The sequence below is a fragment of the Moschus berezovskii genome, chromosome 20 (genome assembly GCF_049115385.1).
Source record: "Moschus berezovskii isolate FMDL1 chromosome 20, NW_MosBer_1.0, whole genome shotgun sequence".
NCBI classification, from domain to species: domain Eukaryota; kingdom Metazoa; phylum Chordata; class Mammalia; order Artiodactyla; family Moschidae; genus Moschus; species Moschus berezovskii.
Genome location: NC_142479.1, coordinates 72,303,665 through 72,325,497, shown reverse-complemented (window position 1 = coordinate 72,325,497; position 21,833 = coordinate 72,303,665). Strand labels below are relative to the sequence as shown.

The 21,833-nt window shown below is 46.6% G+C and overlaps 1 protein-coding gene across 4 annotated transcripts in view; it reads right to left on the bottom strand.

Annotated features, from left to right (window-relative positions):
* Positions 1–20,146, bottom strand: part of ABCA5 (ATP binding cassette subfamily A member 5) — a 62,588-nt gene extending 42,442 nt beyond the window's left edge. For 2 of the 4 annotated variants that reach the window (XM_055408710.2, XM_055408711.2), the window contains exons 1-7: positions 20,024–20,146; positions 8,194–8,313; positions 6,966–7,170; positions 6,052–6,213; positions 5,313–5,401; positions 3,320–3,549; positions 1,454–1,595 (exon numbers count right to left, since the gene is read on the bottom strand). In XM_055408710.2, coding sequence (XP_055264685.2) covers positions 1,454–1,595; positions 3,320–3,549; positions 5,313–5,401; positions 6,052–6,213; positions 6,966–7,170; positions 8,194–8,295 — 930 coding nt within the window. In that variant the 5' untranslated portion in view covers positions 8,296–8,313; positions 20,024–20,146. Of the gene's footprint in view, positions 1–1,453; positions 1,596–3,319; positions 3,550–5,312; positions 5,402–6,051; positions 6,214–6,965; positions 7,171–8,193; positions 8,314–19,496; positions 19,619–20,023 lie in introns of all 4 variants that reach the window. The other 2 variants (XM_088829381.1, XM_088829382.1) reach the window with 2 other exon arrangements.
* Between the last annotated feature and the right edge of the window lie 1,687 nt (positions 20,147–21,833).

Below are 21,833 nucleotides of genomic sequence, written 5' to 3'. Positions count from 1 at the left end.
CTAAAATTCAATTAGTTTCTAATTAATTCCTTGGTGGCTCAGTGGTAAAGAATTCGTCTGCCAATGCAGGAGACATGGGTTCGATCTTGGGTTGGGAAGATTCCCCTGGAGGAGGAAGTGGCCACCCACTCCAGTATCCCTGCTCAGGAAATACCAAGGACAGAGGAGCCTGGTGAGCTACAGTCCATGGGGTCCCAAGGAGTTGGACACACATCTTAGCAACTAAAAAACAACACATTTCTAAAGGTCATGCTAAGATATTTAATTTCATACAAACAGTGTTATACATTAACAATATAAACTGACAAATACTTAAAACTGCTCTTTATCTATGTAATAGGCAAACATGATCATCTCAACCCCAAAGAAACAAAAAACTACCAGGTGTTTCTGCAGTTAGATATGTTCAAACATGAACAAAACAATAACTCAACAAGCTTTTAAATAGAGAACCCATCTTTTAATGTGTTGATAAGAAAGAGAGTCAGTTAAAAACCATGCAACTATATAGAGAAGCATACACGTTATTTGAGGCAGGCTTCCTTGCTGGCTCAGCTGGTAAAGAATCCACCTGAGATGCGGGAGACCTGGGTTCGATCCCTGGGTTGGGAAGATCCTCTGGAGAAAGGAAAGGCTACCCACTCCAGGATTCTGGCCTGGAGATTTCCACGGACTACATAGCCCATGGGGTCACAAAGAGACACGACTGAGCAACCTCCACTTTCACATACAAGTTATTTATAAATTATCATGCTAAAGAGCAGAGATGATAGTCAAAATATTTCACAACTGATACAGCATGGGCATGTGAGCCAATCAGAATGGAAACTAGGACCACGGAAAACAAAGGCTGCGGGCTTCTCTGGTGGTTCGGTGGCTAAGACTCCAAGCTCCTAAGCAGGGGGCCCGGGTCTGACCCCTGGTCAGGGAACTAAACCCCACAGGCTGCAACTAAGACCTGGCACGACCAAACACACGTTTAAAGAAAACAGACAAAGGCCTGTTGTGCACAACCAGCCTGCAACCAAATACCCAACCCGCATCGGCACTGTCAAAGAATTCAGTTTACAAAGACGTATCTTTACACAGCATCATCCTGTAACACGCGTTACCTTGAACTGTTTAGGGTTTCAAGAAAACAAAAAGAATAGAGTCTAGTACAAGACTATCTTAATGTTGTATAAGCACAGTCATATGAAGATCATAAAAGACTCCGAGGAAATATGTGTGGAATACATCATGTGAAAACTAGTTAAATTTGAACTTGAGAATATTTTGTAACTTTCCTAAAAATGAGGAGGTACAATGATACAACTCATTTGTCAGAATTAACAGAGGAACAATCCTCTCTTTCATGGGAAGTCGACTTCAAGTAAACCAAAACATAACACTTTATTGTATTAATCAAATATATTGACAGTTCTTTATTCCCATTTCAAGTGAAAGTACTTACAGATGATAAGCCATAGAGGAAAAAAAGGAGAAATATCACAAAGCAGCTACTGTGAGGAAATAAGGAAGATGCTGTTGCAATGACCGCCATGAGGAGGGACATGAGAAAAATCAGACTTGCGTAGAGAAGAACCCAGGAGAGCCTAAAAGGGGAGCACAGACACAGTCACAGCTAAACACACAGGCCTTAACAATGAAAAAAAATCACTTTAAACACAACTTCAGCTTTACCTAAGCTGTCCTATTCTTAAAATTAAGCCAATCGCTTCATTTCTATGTATGCTCATGTACTGAAAATTAAAGCTCTTGTACGTAATGAGAAATATAGTACTGGTTAAGCTGTAGATAAAACTATCAAGTTATCATCTCATATAGAGATAAAATGGTGATTATCTTTCCAGGAGTCAAAAAAAAAACAGATTTATAGCAAATCACAATTCATTTAAATCTAGTACTTTCAGAAGTTCAACAATGCACAATTCTGATTTTCTTAAAATACAAAAGTTTAATAACTGATGATTTTCTTTATGGTACACACGACAACTAAACTCTGATGGCTTTTGGTACTTCAGATAGTTGTAAAGGCCACCTTGCTAAGCAACAATGTTATTACTATGGAACTCAACATGAGGCCAAGATCAACAACAGATTCATCACAGGACATTTCTCCTCAAATTGGAGCTCAGGGGAATTGCCCCACAGCCTATTATTTTGCTTTTATTTTTCAAGTTAGCAGGTAACTTAATGTACGGCATCATAGATACCACCAAAAGAGGGCTAAAAGAGACCCAAACTACCGAAATTAAACCCAGCATTTTAGAGGCAGCAATGAGGCAGTGAGAGCCTGATCTGCCGAGGTTCTCCCAGCCACTGTCTCCTCACAGAACAGTCAATCTTCCAGTGTGTCTCAGAGGCCGACCACTAGTGAAACCCCGGTGTGAGAGGTGAGCAAAGAGGATGTCACACGGGGTAACCCCATTACGTAACGCGCTTCAGCTGCTACACTGAGCTGAATAGAATAAAATGGTTGAAAATAACAACTCACATTTGACAGTACTAACGTCTCCGTCTAGTTAAGGCTATGGTTTTTCCTGTGGTCATGTATGGATGTGAGAGTTGGACTATAAAGAAGGCTGAGCGCCGAAGAATTGATGCTTTTGAACTGTGGTGTTGGAGAAGACTCTTGAGAGTCCCTTGGACTGCAAGGAGATCCAACCAGTCCATTCTAAAGGAGATCGGTCCTGGGTGTTCATTGGAAGGACTGATGCTGAAGCTGAAACTCCAATACTTTGGCCACCTGATGTGAAGAGCTGACTCATTTGAAAAGACCTTGATGCTGGGAGGGATTGAAGGTGGGAGGAGAAGGGGACAACAGAGGATGACATGGCAGGATGGCATCATCGACTAGAATGGACATGGGTTTGGGTGGACTCCGGGAGCTGGTGATGGACAGGGAGGCCTGGCGTGCTGTGGTTCATGGGGTCGCGGACAGTTGGAGACGACTGAGTGACTGAACTGAACTGAACATCTCCCCCAAAGTGAGGTCAAAATAAATGTTCTTACTGCATAGTGGGGAAAGTACAGAAAACATACTTGGAATTGTTTATAAAATTGCATGCCTCTATAAAATTATCATTGTACAAAAATGTTAATGTGCTCATTGGTGAACTTTTTTCATTTGTTTCTCTGGAAATAATTATTTGCTGGAGCTTTGTGATGAGTCTCAAACTCCATGACAAAGGCGGGAACTGCAAGAAAAGAGGTTCAGGACCTCGTCAAGTCTGGTGAGTGACAACACTGCAGTACTGAAGATCTGTAGAACTTAAGGCAATTATTAACCACACTAAACAACGTTTTAGTAACATACCAAAAGGCCGTGTCATGAAGTCCCATTATCTTTAAAAACTCTTTTAACTTCTTCTCTTTTTCTGCTACGATATGAATTGCCAAAAAGTATCCAAAAGGTGAAAACGCTATAACTAGGTATATTAAAATTACTCCTCGGGGAAAGGTGTCTATTTCTACAACAGCCGTTTCTCCCATAAGAACAGCTTTAGTTGACTCCAGCTCTTTCCAAAAAGAAACATTGGTCTTCATCTACAATCAGAAAATGTAAACACATTCAGTTAACTTAGTTCTGAAAGCAGCCCCTGAAATGAGACAATTACATCCTCAGTTAGTCCATAACCTACTGCAAACACAACCCTCAAAACACTGCACCCCAGAAATAAAGTGGCCGACCCCAGTATCACGCTACTGCGTAGAACACTGCTTTCTCTCATTCTGGAAGCGTGTCAGAAAGTTTAAAGTTGGGAAGTACACATGTTTTTATTAAATAACTTGTCAAAGAAAATAAAACTGCACAATAACCATCTTTAGTGACAGCTATATGCATCTTAATAAAAATATGTGCTTATAAAATTGAGCAGTTAAAGCATGATGACAGGTGCCATGAAAGAATAACTCTCTTTTTTAAAAATGTTCTTTTAGGTAGTAAGCTCTTCTATTGTTTAAAAAATATATACATATGCAGCATGCAGAGACAGGGTAACGTAACTGTGTATGCCATATGAGAAACTTCGACCTAACGTTCACATGAATGGCTACAAGGAGCTCTGCTGCACCTGCTCGTGTGGTGTAGTCTGGGCTGTGGACAGCTAAGGTCTTTGGCCAAAACACACATGGGTACTTCGGCACCATCAGTGCAATACGCCCTGTGTTTCTTTCACCATCACTAGCCTGAGCGTGTGTGCTCCTGAATGCGCGCACAGCACGCTGTGAGAGCTCACAGGGCGCTTCTGCGCATCGTCTCACGCGGCTCTAACGACGACCTGCCCAGGAAGCGCTACATCCACAGTCGTGTTACGCAGAGCAGTCTAACAGCCGACAGTGATAGGGCTCCTACCCAAGGCCTGCTGCTCATCTCCACTAAAGGAGGAACGCTGGGTCAGGCCTGCAGAACGTAAACACGACGTTCATCCACAACGTCAGTGGCAGAACACTGCTGAAACAGAGAGGAGAGCCCAGAAGCCACAGTCTGAACTGGCTTTGCCGCCAGTCAATGGAGGTCTGGGAAGTCACTTCATCTTCCTGCGTCTCAAGTGCATAAATGAAACGCAGACAATGGCAGCACCAGCCTCACAGAGGCGCTAAGACTAAACGGGCTGATACCAGTCCACACCAGACAAACAACGCTTTGCAGACAACTGGTGAACATGTTAAAAATAAAATCAACCACCATGATTACGATAATAAAGGTAACTTCTTTAAACTAAGTTATTCTTACTCAAGGGGCTGCTGCTGCTGCTGCTAAGTCACTTCAGTTGTGTCCGACTCTGTGTGACCCCATAGACGGAAGCCCACCAGGCTCCCCCGTCCCTGGGATTCTCCAGGCAAGAACACTGGAGTGGGTTGCCATTTCCTTTTCCAATGTGTGAAAGTGAAAAGTGAAAGTAAAGTCGCTCAGTCGTGTCTGACCCTTAGTGACCCCATGGACTGCAGCCCACCAGGATCCTCCATCCATGGGATTTTCTAGGCAAGAGTACTAGAGTGGCTTGCCATTGCCTTCTCCGTACTCAAGGGGAAAAGTCTGCAAATACAGACCTTTCATAAACATTGCCTACAGACAGCACAGACGGGATAACACAGGCATACAGGGTGCTGAACGGCATGCCTGGAGACCATGAAACAAAAGTGGGTTTCAAAAAAATTAAATCAGGAAATATGACTTCTTCCTTCTCATTTTGGGAAAGGAGCTGAGCTGCGAGATGTAATCTGGTACACGTGAGAGCACTGAAGTGGACGCCGATGTAGAGACTTGGGGCATGGTATGAACCCTTGCCTTCCTTCAGCACCTTTACCTGTATGATGGCTGCGTCGATCGAAGCCTGCAGAACCGTGAAGCCCGAGGACCAGAACTCGACGGCGTCGCATGATGGGGAACAGCCAGCTAGAGAGGAAACGACACGAGAGGCACGGCTCAGCACGATCCGCAAGCACTTTCCTCAGAGACAGCACCCAGCGGGCTACCAAATGACACAACTGTTCCATCTCTAACGGGAGCAGAGGAAAGCAGCAGCTGCCCTCCAAAGGCAGACACAGTCTATCATACCCCTTATTGTTTATCCGAGATTTCTGAATCAGAGAGTCACATGTGCTAGGACACTGAGTAGTAAAAGCACGCAGATAGAAGCAAAGAACTCAGAGGCTGCTGATCAGTGGCTCAGTTGTGTCTGATTCTGTGGCCCCACAGACTGCAGCCCGCCAGGCTCCTCTGTCCGTGGTACAACCCAGACAAGAATACTGGAGTGGGTTGCCATTCCCTTCTCCAGAGGCTCTTCCCAATCCAGGGCTCGAACTGCAGGTGGATTCTTAACCACTGAGCCGCTGGGGCAGCACAGAGTAAATTACACTTCGTATTATATCTATAGCTGTGGACAGACAGACACACACGTTTTTATGCTATAGTAAACAGTCTTCTGATCTGAATAATTATAGTTGAAAATGTCAATGTAGGACTCCATCAAATCCTGCATTTGAACTAAGAGCAATAAAAACATGCATTTAATTGACTTTCATTGACTATATAGGGCTACTTGCCTCTTGAATCCATATAAACAGAAGATACTGGAATCGTATCAGGAAAAAACCGGAGCTCGTAGGACATGAAGTCTTTGAACACAACGCCTACAAAGGTGCCGGACTTGGAAAGACTAGATGTTACCAATTCTTTTTCATCTGCATATTCTTCAACAGTTACGACTATAAAATATCACAACAAGATTAGCTCAAATACATGAATAGTTTATTATAATACAACAGACCAAATTTACCATTATACTTGATGAATGTAGTATTTTATAAGCATTTGTTGAATGCTTTAACTTCTTAGAAAACGAACACAGCTCTTCTAAAAACCAAACTAAAAAGTAACAGATATTAAAGTAGTGCAATTCTACAGACACTATTTCTTATCTGTCATCTGACTATACATAAGTTATGTGTCAGTGTAACACATAGGTTATTAACATGATAAATTAGAGCATACACTTTACCTGTAATATATGTAGTTCATTTACCTATCTCAAAGTGAAACCGTGAAATAACTCTTTGATAAGTGAATGGATATTTTATTTTCAAACAGTCCCTCTTAGGAAGAAAACTCCACAATCCTTCTCAGAAACTAGATACGTATTTCAGTAACTATGACACAACTCTTCTTTGAATAAATATTGACATTTAAACCCAATATTGCTTCTGTTATCCTATACAAATATGATTGCTTTATAAATGGTCCATGACATAAAATATTAAAATGTAAAGTGTGCTATAAATGAAAGTTTCACAAGAAACACAGGCCGGCTGAATCAAATGACATTAACGTTTTTATAAACCTCTGTCATGGTGAAAGGATATGTACCTAAATGTTAAGAATGGTATCCACTCAATAAAGCAAACAGCACAACACAGAAGAGGCTGTCTCTAACAGACAGAACCACGCCAGCTCACAGTACCGTCAAGAAGGTGATCCACAGACACTTTCTGCATGACGCTCCTCGTGATGTTAGTCGCGGGCGCGAATCCAAGCACGACGTTGGTGAGGACGGAAGCGTCCAGGGCACTGAGTTCTACATCGGGCACTTGTTCATATTTCTTATTTGGATGCATCATGCTAATTAATATTAACCAAAACAAAAAAAACAGTGGAAAAAGAATTTCCTGCAACAAAGGAAACAAAATGATTACAAAGCATAACAAAGGCAGCAAAAATCATCAAGCTTTCTATGAATATAACTAACAAAGAAAACCATGAAGATCGTGGGTCTCCTTTCTTAAGCACAAAAAGTAAAAGCACTTCCATCCTAAAAGAAATACTGTGCTGAACCAAACCCAACATCAGTATTTTTTCTTTTACAATCAATTTCACTAAAATATTTTAAAATTCAAGTCACCATAATATATTTAAGTGACATAAAAGGTAGTATTTAAACATCTGAGATTACTACTATAAAACACAATGATAAATTTATTCATATATAACTTTAAAGTAACTTACCAATTATCTATAACTCCATAAAAATGTCTTTGAGTCTGAATTAAAACATATGTTTAATTATACCTAAATTTTTACTCCTAAAACTATACTTAGTTACATTTAATAGTTGACTTTAATGGGGATGAACTATTTACTGTTTCATCTTGCTGTTTAATTGTTCAGCTGGTTTCAAAAGAATAATACCATTCCATCCTTTAAAATCATTATTGACTGGTCGGCCAGAGTTCTTCCTTTTATCTCTTAGACCAATGTATGCTAAACAAATAAGTATATAATAAAGTGATGCATGCTTGTGGAGAAAGATGTGGCATAATTGTAGTAATCCAGGCCAATCCAACCAGAGTCCAAAAGATGGAAGGCCATGGGGGGGAAATGTGGAATAATATTCCAGGAAGTTATTTGCAGAATCTATTTTTCACCTCATGAAACAGGAAATACATGCCTTGAGGTTCAAAATCAAGTAATGATATGAAAAAGTCGGTAAATTTGGAAACTTATCAACATTTTTGACATTTAGAAAACGTTGTATAATTTAGGTTTTTTTTTTTGAGGCTAACACAGTAAGTTTTCACTTCGCAAGCAAAACTATAATAAAAATGCATTCAGCAGAACAAATTATCTCTTAAAGATGGAACATATTAATGTGGAACACTGCAGTAACGCACGACGGTCGTGCAGCAGCTTACCTGAACACTACTCTTCTTGGTCCTGCATTTCACCAGGTAATTTTTGAGGAGCAGCGTTCTCGTCTGCCTCCAGACCCCGTCTTCCCGAACTGCAGTCGCCATGTTTTCCAGGCTAGTTTACTAGAGAAGGGAGAGCACAGGAAAAAGGCACCTGGAGCCGCACAGTCATGTCTAGGCCCTTTTTAATGCTGGAAAGAGACAGATGCCCGAGTCTCAGGTCAGATAGGTAGGCACCCTCCACGCTGTCTCTCCTGCCTGGACAGGATGCACTGAACGGCAATGAGAAGGCTCTGAACGGCAGAGAACAGCCTGTGAGACCAGCGAGGAGCCCGCCGGGAACCTGAAAGCGGCAGGGAGGGCAGAGGGACAGAAGTGCTCAAGGAAGCAGATCACTGCCCAGGTGCAGACGGGTGGCTGGGTGGCACACGCGGGCACATCCTGGCTGCACTGCAGAGGCTTCTGAAAACTACACTGAAATTAGACCCGCAGCTCACAGAATGTGGGCAGAAACCTAAGACCTGAAGCAAACCAGGTGCACAGCATGTTCAGAGAGGACACCAATGGCCTCTGCAGGATGAAAACAAAGCTCGAGCTCTCATACCGCCCAGCACCGTTCCACGCAGGAGGCGTGTGGAAAACATCAACTCTGTCGGGAGAAGAAAACCCACGGATGCCAATGCCAAGGTGACGCAGACTGTGAGATTATCTGACAAAGCTCTAAAGCAGGAGTTTAAAAGGTATTCCAGCAAACAGTGGTAAGAAGACATGAAAAAAAACACTCATTTCACTCTCGAAAACAACCCAACTGTCAGTGAAGAAACAACACTTTTAAAGCAGCACCAAATAGTAATTTCAGAACAGGAAAACACAGTAACAAAGAAAACCCACAGAACGGGCTTAACAGCAGAATGCAGACAAGAGGAAAACAGTAAACTAGACATAACTAGAGAAGCTATTCAATCTCAAAAAAAGAGAGAAAAAGTTGTTACTGTTTTTTTAAACAATTCACAGTATCTCAGAGAACTCAGACAGTAACAGTCTAACATTAAATAACCAAAGAGGCAGAAGTGTGTTAATGCTGGACAAATACTTAAAGAATTAATGGCTAAAAACTTCCCCGATTTGGCCAGAGATGAAAAGCCTAAGAGTTTCAAGAAGCTTGACGAAGCCCACACAGGATAAATCAAAGGAAATCCACATTGAGACATTATAGCCCAACTAGTAAAAGTGAAAGAGAAATCCTGAAAGCAGTCAGAGATTAACCATGTGCTGTCCTGCAAGGCAGTAATGCTCCGAATGAGAGCAAATTTCTCCTAAGAAACTCCAGGGCTAATGGGGGGCGGGGGCGGGGGGTCCTCCTACAGAGCTGGTGGGGCTGCAGAGAGGTTCCGCTGCTGAGGTAAACACTGCGGCTGGTCCCCGAGGGGAAACCAGAATTCCTGTGTGACTCCACTCCTCCACCTGTAGGTATTCACCCAAAAGAACTGGAAACAGGGGCACAGATAAATGCGTGTGCATGCAGGATCAGAACTGCTGAGACACGGAAAGCCTGTCTACCATCAGACGGAGGGACAAATGGAGGCTGTTCAGCCACAGAGAGGACTGGAGCACTGATACACGCTACAGCGCGGATGAGTCTCCAGGACATGACAGTGAGCGTCTAAGAAGCCAGACATAAGAGGTCAAACCTGAGCCCATCTACATGACACGTCCAGAATACATAAATCCATGGAAATGGAATGTGGACAGCTGGTTGCTGAAGCAGAAGGGAGAAAGTGCTTAATGAGTCAGGGGTTTTACTCTGGAGTGACAGAAACAAACCTCCCCTCTTTTTTTTTTTTGAGCTGTATGACCTAAACCACTGCATCACAGGCCCAGTATCCCTCTCCCAGGGTTAAGCTGACCCTCTGGGGGCCCTTCTGGGAGTGGACCTCTGTTGGAACTATCTCCGCTCTTCAAAGAGGCTATGTGAAAGCAGCAATGGGAGTGGCCAGGGTCCCACCGGCACCCTCTGGGGGCCCTATTCCCATTTGCTTGCCCCAGTAACCCAGGATGCCTGCAAACTGAACGGCACCGAGCGGGCAGCCAAAATGGTGCTGCTAAGCCTTCTTGTGGGGCAGAACTCACTGCCTTGTTTTACATAAACGCGTCTGATGGGAGCCACTGGGGTGACTCCCGTCCACAAGCACCAGCTATTCCAGGCTGGCTGGCCATCTCATCCTAGATGAAAAAGCAGGCGACTTTTTAGATGCAGCTTGTCTTAACCCCCAAAAGTCAATATACATAACTAAAGTTGGGATCAAATAAACATCCTCTTTACAGGTACAGAAGAAAGACAAAAGGCTTATTTTTTTAATTTAATGACTGGATTACAGACAACTTTTCTTTGTGCTTTTTTCTATTTTCCCATCAATATGTGTTCTTTAGACAGTGGGGAAAAAAAACTAATTACACTATTAGACATACTATATACTACGTACATAGTATATCGTATACTACACAGTATACATAGTATACTACTACATAGTATGTAGTATATAGTATGACTACATACATATAAAAATATGAAATGAGTAAATTAAAAAAAGCAAAATTAAAGCAGTCAGGAAAGGAGGATACACTAAAAATAAATTCTTCTAACACCCTCATGGATGTTATATAAGATTCTGTAAAGAACTGGCAATCTTTTCGAGGCTGATGAAAGAATGGAAGGAGGGGGCTGGGAGGGAGACAGGCAGACGGATCACACTTGTTCAAGGATGCTGCTGCTGCTGCTGCTAAGTCACTTCAGTCGTGTCCGACTCTGTGTGACCCCATAGACGGCAGTCCACCAGGCTCCCCCGTCTCTGGGATTCTCCAGGCAAGAACACTGGAGTGGGTTGCCATTTCCTTCTCCAGACTTCCTACAAAACAAACATAGAAACACTAACCAGTGGAGCAGCAAGAACAGCCTCAAGTTCTCTGCAAAGCACACTGATTTAGCGTAGTGGGTGCCACTGAATTATTCATTCGAATTGAATGCCGCATGCTTAGTTCTTTGTTTTTATAGAACGGTTCCCTCATAAGGCAGCTGATGGACTCTCAGTAATTTTCTTCCTTTGAGAAGTGCTCCCTGAGCTCAATCAGAGTTGATGGCTTTGCCTGAAGTCCAGGAGCCTCTGCACCTGCCCACCGCAGTCAGGGCTTCTTAAACCCTCAGCATCACCCCTACTGCCACTGAGCTGTGCCAGTTAAACCTTCTTCTGGCAGCTGGAAGTTTTACCTGTAAGAGCAGGGCTCGGGGGTCGTGGAGACAGAGTAACAGAAACACCTAAGGGGGGGTCGTGGAGACAGAGTAACAGAAACACCTAAGGGAGTTCACACGCTCTTGGTACTAAGTGTCCCCTAAGCTTTGGTACTTACTGTGCCCAAAACTTGACTCTTCTTCCTCGGGGCACGTGAGATGCCCTGACACCCACCCGAAGTATTTCATTTTCCCTGGAGGCAGCCCGACCAGACAGTTCCTGTCTCTGCTATCAACGGATTCAACCAGCGTAACAGGATAATGTGCTCCTAACTCGGTGGTCAGGACGTTCCCAAGGGTAACCGAGACTGTCCGAGCGAAGCACGGCGGGAACCCAGTGAGACGCACCACGCCTGCCCACCTCCCCATCCACGAAGGGCAGGGCCCCACGGGTACTGACGGGCTGAGGGCGCAGGGTGGCAGAAAGCTGAGGACTGTTGATGCAAAGGTTTTCAAGTGGCTTAAAAAGTAAGATTAACAGGGAAGCATCTCTGCAGAAGATGACACAGAACGACTAAGCAAAGAAGTCAAGCTGGTGTCTGTTTGGCCTACTTCCCCCTTTCTTCCAAAGCACAAAGTCCCAGGGTGCTTAAGACTGTGTGCTCCCAATGCAGGGGGCCTGGGTTTGCTCCCTGGTTGGGGAACAAGATCCTGCATGCCACAACTAAGACCTGATACAGCCAAAAACACACACAGACAGACACACACACAGACACACACACACAGTCCTGCTGCACACACACACACAGACACACACAGACAGCCCTGCTGCACACACAGACACACACACAGACACACACAGACAGCCCTGCTGCACACACAGACACACACAGACAGCCCTGCTGCACACACAGACACACAGACACACACACACACACAGACACACACACACAGTCCTGCTGCACACACACACACAGACATACACACAGACACACAGTCCTGCTGTACACACACACAGATACACACACACAGTCCTGCTGCACACACACACACAGACACACACACACAGTCCTGCTGCACACACACACACAGTCCTGCTGCACACACACACACAGACACACACAGACACACACACACAGAGTCCTGCTGTACACACACACAGACACACACACAGTCCTGCTGCACACACACAGACACACACAGAGAGACACACACACACAGTCCTGCTGCACACACACACACAGACACAAACACACAGTCCTGCTGCGAACACACACACAGACACACACAGTCCTGCTGCACACACACAGACACACACACAGACACACACACAGACACACACAGACAGCCCTGCTGCACACACACACACAAACACACACAGACACACACACACAGTCCTGCTGCACACACACACACAGACATACACACACACACAGACACACACAGTCCTGCTGCACACACACAGACAGACACAGACAGGCACACACAGTCCTGCTGTACACACACACAGACAGACACACACACAGTCCTGCTGCACACACACACAGACACACACACACAGTCCTGCTGCACACACACACACAGACACACAGTCCTGCTGCACACACACAGACACACACACAGAGACACAAACACACAGTCCTGCTGCACACACACACACAGAAACACACACACAGACACACAAACACACAGTCCTGCTGCACACACACAGACACACACACAGAGACACATATACAGTCCTGCTGCACACACACAGACACACACACACAAGACACACACAGACAGTCCTGCTGCACAGACACACACAGACACACAGTCCCTTCTTCAGCAGAAGGTGCTTCCACCCTGTCCTCCTCCCACCCCGAGCTCCATCCCAGGTGGACTTCCCTCCCCATCTCTCTTCCTCTGTGCTTGGGTCTCTCAGGGAGCGGGGCTTCCCAGGAGGCTCAGGGGTAAAGCACCCACCTGAAGAGCAGGAGCCCTGGGTTTGGTCCCTTGGTCGGGAAGATACCCTGGAGAAGGAAATGGCAACCCACTCCAGTACTCTTGTCTGGGAAATCCCAGGGACAGAGGAACCTGGCGGGCTACAGTCCACAGGGTCGCAGTTGGAAATGACTTAGTGACTGAACAACAACAAGAAAAAACCCATGGTTCTCATATTCTAAAATTCTAATCGAGTGAAAAATGGTAAATGTCAATAACTTTAACCTTCTATCTATTCAAGTTATTAAAATGAAACATCTTTTTTTTTTGGTTGTTTATAAACCAGCTGACATTACTTTCTTTGTAGCAGCCTGAAAAAAGACACACTACTCTGAGAATGAAAACAAAACATCTTAAAGAAGGAAAATCAACTGATTGCCTGTTTTCTTTTGAGATATGAAATGCCTGGCTGGGCTGTTTGAAAACTCAAAAGAAACATTCTTAAGGTCGATTAACTTTTCACGTGCATCTAACCGGGAACTCCAAAGCTGGAGTGGGGTTTTTGCGAGCTGACACAACTGGGATCTAACCTGCTGCCCCGGTGCCCACGCGCACAGCCTCGCTGATCTAATCAGGCGCAGCCTGAAAAGGGCCGGGTGGGGGTGTCAACCCGGGAGGGCGGCTCTGCATCGGGATGGGAAGCGCAAGGGCCGTGAGAGCCGCGCGCGTCACAGGTGCGGGGGAGACGCGGTGCCACTTCTTCCTGTGTGAGGACCTCACGTCTCTGGGGGTTTCCTTCTGTCAAGCGGACGGAAGGAAAGCAACAGAAGTGGGGAGCCTACGCCAGACTGGCAGGATGATCCTGAGTCCCCAGGGAGCCCCCTGTCCCCACTGTTTAGCAGGGCTGGGAAAGAGGGTTCGGGGTGGGGGGTGGGAAGGCAGCGCTGTCTGCACTGAAGATCTGGGCCAAAGATAGAGACCTGTCTGAGCTGAAACCAAGCCCTACAGGTGGGTGGGGCAGGGAGGCTTCCTGAAAGCTGGGGACCCTCCCCGCAGAGAGGACAGGAAAGTGGCTCTTCTACAGGAGGGTACAGCTGGAAAGGGGGCTGCAAAGGTAGAAACGAGGTGTGGCCAGCGAGGGGATGTCTGTGAAAGCTTTAAAACTTGTGCTGCGCCTGTTCTTGGTCCCAAAGAAAACCTGTGTTTAGCATCAGGTTCAAAGTTCCTCCTCTTTCTACACTATGATGAACCTTGATTATTCAAAACATTATAGCCTACATGTGTGAGTGTGTGTGTGTACTCAGCCATGTCCAGCTCATTTGCAACACCATGGACTGTAGCCGGCCAGGCTCCTCTGTCCAGTGGATTCTCCAGGCAAGAATACTGGAGAGGGTTGCCATGCCCTCCTCCAGGAACCTGAGTTTCCTGCATTGACAGGTGGATTCTTTACCACTGAGTCACCTTGAAAGCCCACAGTTTATGTGGTGGCCTTCAAAAGGACAAAAGAGAAAGGGAGTGACGGATGCCTGGCCTGCCCCCCATTCATCACTGCCTGCAAGTGGAAAAGAATCAGACAGCCAATATCCAGAAGTTCCCCCACTAGGAATACAGTTCACACAAGCCCTGGGCATCCTAAAGAGAGGACCAGACGACCACAGAAAGTGGCTTTTTGAGTAGACCTCACACCTAAGACCTTCTCTTTTGCAACATATATTAGAAGATGATCCTTAGAGGCACAAGTTGACAATTAAAGGACAATAAGTCTTCTCGTGGCATGTTTTTAACAAATTGTACTTTTTTGGAAAACTCATACTACTTGATCCAGTTCCCAAGTCTTTCCAATACAGTATGTTGAAAACTCTTTAACAAAGGCAAATTCTCAACTAAAAAAGAACTGGCTAAAGAACTATGACAAAGACAAGGAAATAAGAGCACAAAATTATTTTTAAAAACCTCTGAAGTTACTTTCCATTGCTCCACAGTATGTCTGGGGAATGCATTGATTTGTTACAGAGCATGAGATGGTAATTAGGTAAGTTTTAAATACCTAGTATCCCTGAAGGTGTAATCCAACAGTCAACCTCCTGCTGAAGGATGGAGGGGACGAAAAGGCGCACAGAACTGAGAGAGCTATCCTGAGGCCAAGAAATGAGGCAGGAAGCTGTGTCATCAGTGGGCCAGTTTGTTTCAGGGTAACCTCCTCACGGGGTGGGGCTGCGACCAGGAGACAGGTGACAACCCAGAAGCATCTGCAGTTGCAATCCGCACTCCTGGGCTACAGGGACCATTGTAGAGTTACCCTAGAGTATGGTGGTAGGCGGGGCTTCCTCGGTGGCCCAGATGGTAAAGAATCTGCCTGAGATGCAGGAGACTCGGGTTTGGTCCCTGGGTGGGGGAAGATCTCCTGGCGAAGGGACGGGAGGTAGGCACTCGGTTACTGGAACGTGCACTTCTAAATTAAGATTCATGAATGAGTCACGAGGCTCATGGACTAATGGAGCACACAGGGCACCTGATCCTAATGACTATTAAACAGTTTCTAGTAACTGCAAATCCCTTAACAACAGAGAAGTGACCCTCTGCACAGTTCAGTCCTGGGTCGGGGAGGGGATAGCACAGCATTGACTGAAATGGTGCAAGACGGCATCAGTGATGCTAACGGTCATATATTTTTCCCAGAGAGAAATGACTCAGAGAAATCTAGTAAGTGGCAAGGAAAGCCCACTAAAGCCATCTTCCTTTTCTAATGCATTAATAATTGACTTAAGGACTAAATGTTACAAGGCCCAAAATTCAATATCATAAATTCATTAATGTATTAAACAAACATTGATTACTACATTAGATGCGCTATGAAATATATTTCACCTTTTTCAAAGCAATAAAAAAATATGTGCATGACATTTGGAAATAACTGTTAGGAAAAAAACCATTTGGAATGTATTAATTTTATTTCTGAGAACAACAAATGAAGATTACATCCTACAAAACAGAGGAATGGAGTCATCTTGAAGTTCATAGCCATCCTGGCAAAAGAGGTGGTCAGTCACCTTCTCAGCAAGTTTGCAAAGACTCTTGGAAAGGATCTTAACTGAAAATGTTCCCAGGCCCCCAGCAGAGGACCATTAGATGTGACTTCGGATCCAACCAAGCAAAACTAGTTATGACTCCTTCATTCCAATCAATAAACTGTAACTGCAGTTACCATACTGTGTCATTGTTATCCGTCTACATCTTAATCTTGAACTTGACCATGAAATCCTCGACAAAGAAGACTGCCTTCCTTATCTTTGCTTTTCTACCACTAACAGTAATACTAAAACCAGTATCATCTCACTGCAAATCCCTCTATCAAGATTCGCTGAGTCTTTACAGATCTAAGGTCTGCAAAGTACAGTGGAGGACACGGGGGTGAAATGCCACCCGAAGCCTGCGTGTATACAGCCTGGGAGCTAAGCCTGCTTTTCACTTGTTTAAATGTATGGGGTTGGGGTGGGAGGGAATCAAAGAACAGTAATATTTTGTGACATGTTAAAATTATATGCAATTCAAATCTCGAGTCTATAAATAAAGGGTTCTTGGAACGGAGCCATGCTCACTTGTTTCTACGCTGCCTACCCCTGCTTTTGTGTGACAGTGGCAAAGTCAGGTAGTGAAGAGAGACGGTACAGTCCACAGGATCTACAGTATTTATTAGCTGCCTCTTTATAGGAAAAGTCTGCTGACCGCTGTTTACAGATTAAAGGAGGAAGAAAAGTGGCATACTCATTAAACATTTACTGAGGGGTTTGTTCAGCAAACATCAAAAAAATAATAAAAAGGAAGTGTTAGACACTGTTACTGATTTTGCAGACAAGATTTAATATAATGTGATAAGTGCAACTAGGGAAAGAGCTTGGGGAAGAGTGGAATGCAAAACTAGACTCTGCAAAGTGGCTTGACCTGTGTAAAGAACAGTGGAAGTGTTAGGCTCCTGTGTCCATGGAATTCTCCAGGCAAGAATCCTGGAGCGGGCAGCCACTCCCTTCTCCAGGGGCTATTCCCCACCCAGAGACCAAACCCAGGTCTCCTGCATTACAGGTGGATTCTTCACCATCTGAGCCACCAGAGAAGCCCCAAAATACTGGAGTGGTTAGCCTATCCCTTCTCCAGGGGATTAAATCCAGGTTTCCTGCATTGCAGGTGGATTCTTTACTGTCTGAGCCACCAGGGAAGCTCCGTGTAAAGAACAGGAGGACCTTCCAAGAAGGCAGCAGCCAGGCACAGTGAACCCGGGACACGGATGGTCACGTACCTTATGTGCAAAGTTAGATTCAATACTTTTATTTTGCTCATCGCTACTTCCTTGACTTCACTCTTCATATCTGAGAACACCTGTTTAATTACCGGACTGTCCCGTATTTCACTAGCCCTTTCACTCTAATCTCCAAACCTCAAACTTCCACCCACAGCACCACCCTCAGATTATAACCTTGACTGCTACTTTCTTGAGCAACTGAAGCCATTGGGAGAAATTTCCTAAATGCCCCATGACCCCTTTTATCCACCTACAGCCATGCCAGGGGCAATGTAACCCACTTCAGTGAGGTAACATTTCTGCCTAAACTAGAGACTCTGTTTCCACGATGTCTCTGAACAATAAAGGCTACATGGAATCTGGTATTAATGGTACCTTTAAGATTTAAATTTTGGAAGAAGCGGTTACGAACATCTTTGGCAGATGACTGGAAAGAAATTCCTGCCCCTCTACACATATCACTGGCTTCTCACTTAATAAGATAAAAGCACTACTGAAATCAAGCCTCTTAATAGGAGCTAAATTATAAATGTTCTCTTCTTCTCTAGCATTTTAAAATTTACTGAAGGTAGTGTAATGATTAAAGAAAATAACAACCATCGATATGATTTACCCTAAATTTTTTGACAGTATTCCTCACTGAATGGGAAAATAATGCCAAGGGACCCACACGATAGGTCACACAGTACCTTTTCTTATACACAGTGTTAGCTGCTCAGTTGTGTCTGACTCTGCAACCCCATGGACTGTCCATGGAATTCTCCAGGCAAGAACACTGACTCGGATTGAACCTGGGTCTCCCACACTGCAGGCAGATTTTTTATCATCTGAGCCACCAGGGAAGCCCTTTCTTATACATAACAGGTTCCTAAAAACTCGTGCTTAAAACTACTCTAATCTGGTTAATTCACACACTAGCAAAGATTCCAATTTATAGAATACTATGAAATTCTTTTATACAATCATCCTCTCAAACTCAAGGGCAGAGGTTACAAATTGTATTCATCCAGTTTAGTATCTGGGATATAAAAGACACTCAACTAAATCTGTATTAATAAATTTGTTCTTGCCCTCAATGTGAGATTTCCCTATACTAAATCCTGTCTGAAGGAAAATACACTTAAACAGCACATATTCGAGGATTAATTGATTTCCTAAAGGAAGTCAACCTTGAATATCCATTGGAAGGACTGATGCTGAAGTTGAAGTTCCAATACTTTGGCCACCTGATGCAGAGAGTCGACTCACTGGAAAAGACCCTCATGTTGGGAAAGTTTGAGGGCAGGAGGAGAAGGGGATGACAGAGAATGAGATGGTTGGATAGCATCACTGACTCAATGGAAATGAGTTTCAGCAAACTCCAGGGGATGGTGAAGGACAAGGAAGCCTGACTTGCTGCAGTCCATGGGGCTGCAAAGAGTCGGAACACGACTGAGCGACTGAACAACAATAATGCCTTACAAGTTGCCATTTAACCCAAATACCCCAAAAGCCCTAACTACCTTAATAATGTCCTTTTGTATGGAGTCTTCCCTAAAAACGTGAAACATTGCTCTCTGGATGGAAGCAAAATACAGTGGGTCAAGCATGAGAATTTAGAGTCAGGCATCCCTGGGTTGGAATCTCAGCCCATCTTGCTAGTTGGGACCTAAACAAGTGACTTAACCTTTTGCGGGGACCGTTTTCCACATCTGCCCGGTAGAATAAACCCCTCCGACCTCAGGAGGATGCAGGCGAGCCTGAGTGAGAGAACACCGAACCTCGCCTACGGCCGGGAGTCCAACATACACCCTCTGACTCCCCTTCTGCTGCTGCACAACGAGGACGTCCTCCCTGGAAAGTAGATTCTTCCAGACTTACTTATTTAGAAACGCCTATGCACGCCTTGGGAGCCAGGAGCAGCCCTGCTGCAGCTCCGAGCGCCTCCAGCCTCCTGAGGTTCGCAGCTGAAGCACTTTCGCGCCCGCGGCCCGTCTTGGCGTCTGCGGAACGAGACCCGGGCGTTTCTCCCCTGCCCGCGCCCGCGCTCCCGCACCTCTCCGCGGTCCTCCCGAGGCGCGGGGTCGGGGGCAGCCAAGCCCGCAGGGGACGCCGCTCGGGGCCGGGTCGGAGGGCCGTCCTTCGCCACAATCCCCTGCTGACGACGCCGGACGACGGAGACCGTCCGGCCGAGCCCGGGGGCCGTCCCGCGGCCGGACGCCCCGAGCCCTGGCCGGGAGCGGGCAGCACCCCACGGGACGCACCCATCGTGCGCCCCGGCGCGCTCGGCCGGCCGCGCCGCGGACCCCGGCTCGTCCGCCGCCCCGCCTCGAGCCCTCACGCCTCCCCGCGCGGTGCCAGCTCCCGGGCCGGGCCCCCCACGCCGCAGCCCCCGGCGCCCGCCTCACCTCACGGTCGGGGGCGAGCGCCTCAGCTCCCAACCGGATCCCAGAGCGCGGCCGCGCGCGCGCGCCCCCGACGCCGCAGGCCCGCGAGGGGCGGGGCGGGGCGGGCGCGGCGCCGGAAGTCGCGCTCCGCCCCGCGCCGGACGCGCCTGGGGGCGGGGCTGCCTGAGGACGCGGCCCGCGGACGCGCGCGCTCCCGCCTCTCGACCCCGAGCCGCGTGCGGGCGGGGCTACGGGGAGGCGGGGCTACGGGGAGGCGGGGCTATGGGACGGGGCGAGTGGGCTCCTCTCCTTGCAGCGTGTGGGCGGGGCTACGGGGGGAGGCCATGAGGGGCGGGGCCACAGGGCGGGGCTACGAGGAGGCGGGGCTACGGGGAGCGGCCGTGAGGAGGCGAGGCTACAGGGCGGGGCGAGAGGGCCCTCTCCGTGCAGTGTGTGGGCGGGGCTAAGGGGGAGGCCGTGAGGGGCGGGGCTACGGGGCGGGGCTACGAGGAGGCGGGGCTACGGGGCGGGGCGAGCGGGCCCCTCTCCGTGAAGCGTGGGGGCGTGGTTATGGGGAGGCGGGGCTACGGGGCGGGGCGAGCGGGCCCGCCCGGCCGCGGGTCCCTGGAGGCCCCTGCTCCTGGGATGTGCCTCCTCCGTGGAGACCTCGCGCCGCTCCCCCTGGAGGCTCAGGCAGAGACCACGGGCTAGAAGGCAGGGCCTCCAGTTTGAGCCCAAACCCTGCGGCCTCCCGGCGGGTGACTGGTCCACACTGCCCTCTTCTCATCTGCCTCCCCAGTCACACCTACTTCACGAGTCCTTAATCTCCTGCTTCCCGGCTTTTGATCGGTCCTCTCCCAGGTTTTCCCAGGAGGCTCAGTGGTGAAGAATCCACCAGTCAGCGCGGGAGACGCTGGTTCGAGCCCTGGGTGGAACAGATCCCCCGGAGGAGGAAACGGCAATCACTGCAGTATTCTCACCTGGAGGATCCCATGGACAGAGGAGCCTGGCGGGCTCTAGTCCACGGGGTCACAAAGAGTCGGACACGACTGGGAACTCACCCATGCTCCCAGATCTGCGTCCAGCAGCCCCTTTCTCCCTCCCGTCGCCCGCGTGGGGTGCACGGTGCCTCTGTCCCCGCCAGACCCAGACCTAGGACATCTGGACGCCAAGGATGTGTCCTCCTGAGAGTCTGGCATGGGGTGGATCCGGACTCTTCCAAATGGCCTGAGACATATGGCATCTGTGGGAGGTTCTACACTGCTGTTATTTTTGCTAAAAGTGTAAGCTGGTGTTCTGAGTTTTATTGCCCAAAGTGACCTAAATGCTGGTCAAAATTATTGCAAAGGAAAGAAAAGCTCACAACAGACTTTGTCCCCCAGATTTCTGTAGGGTCAGATTTCTTGGCACAGTTTTTCACTTTTGGGGAATTTAAGTTCTAAAAAAATTCCCTTGATCGTGTAAACATCAAGTAATTTTTAAAAATCTTATGTTAGTTTTTCTGCTTCTTGAATTTAAACCAAATCTGCACCACAGCCACTCTACTAAGTCCTACCCAAAAAATACATAAATATATATGTGTAAATATATATATCAAGAAAACAACTGATATTTCTCCTATTTAATATGGATTAAATAGGAAATTCAAAGAGCTGCAGTGAAATCCTTGTTGATTAGAAACCTGGCGGTGCGAGATGGGAGAAGTGAGATAGAATGTCCTAGGAACTGGGATGACAGAGAATTGAAGACGACAAGTAGTGAAAACTTACGTGATACTTTTTTTTTCTTGAAATATCTAAGACATTCTAGTTACAAATTCAGAAGAGTACAT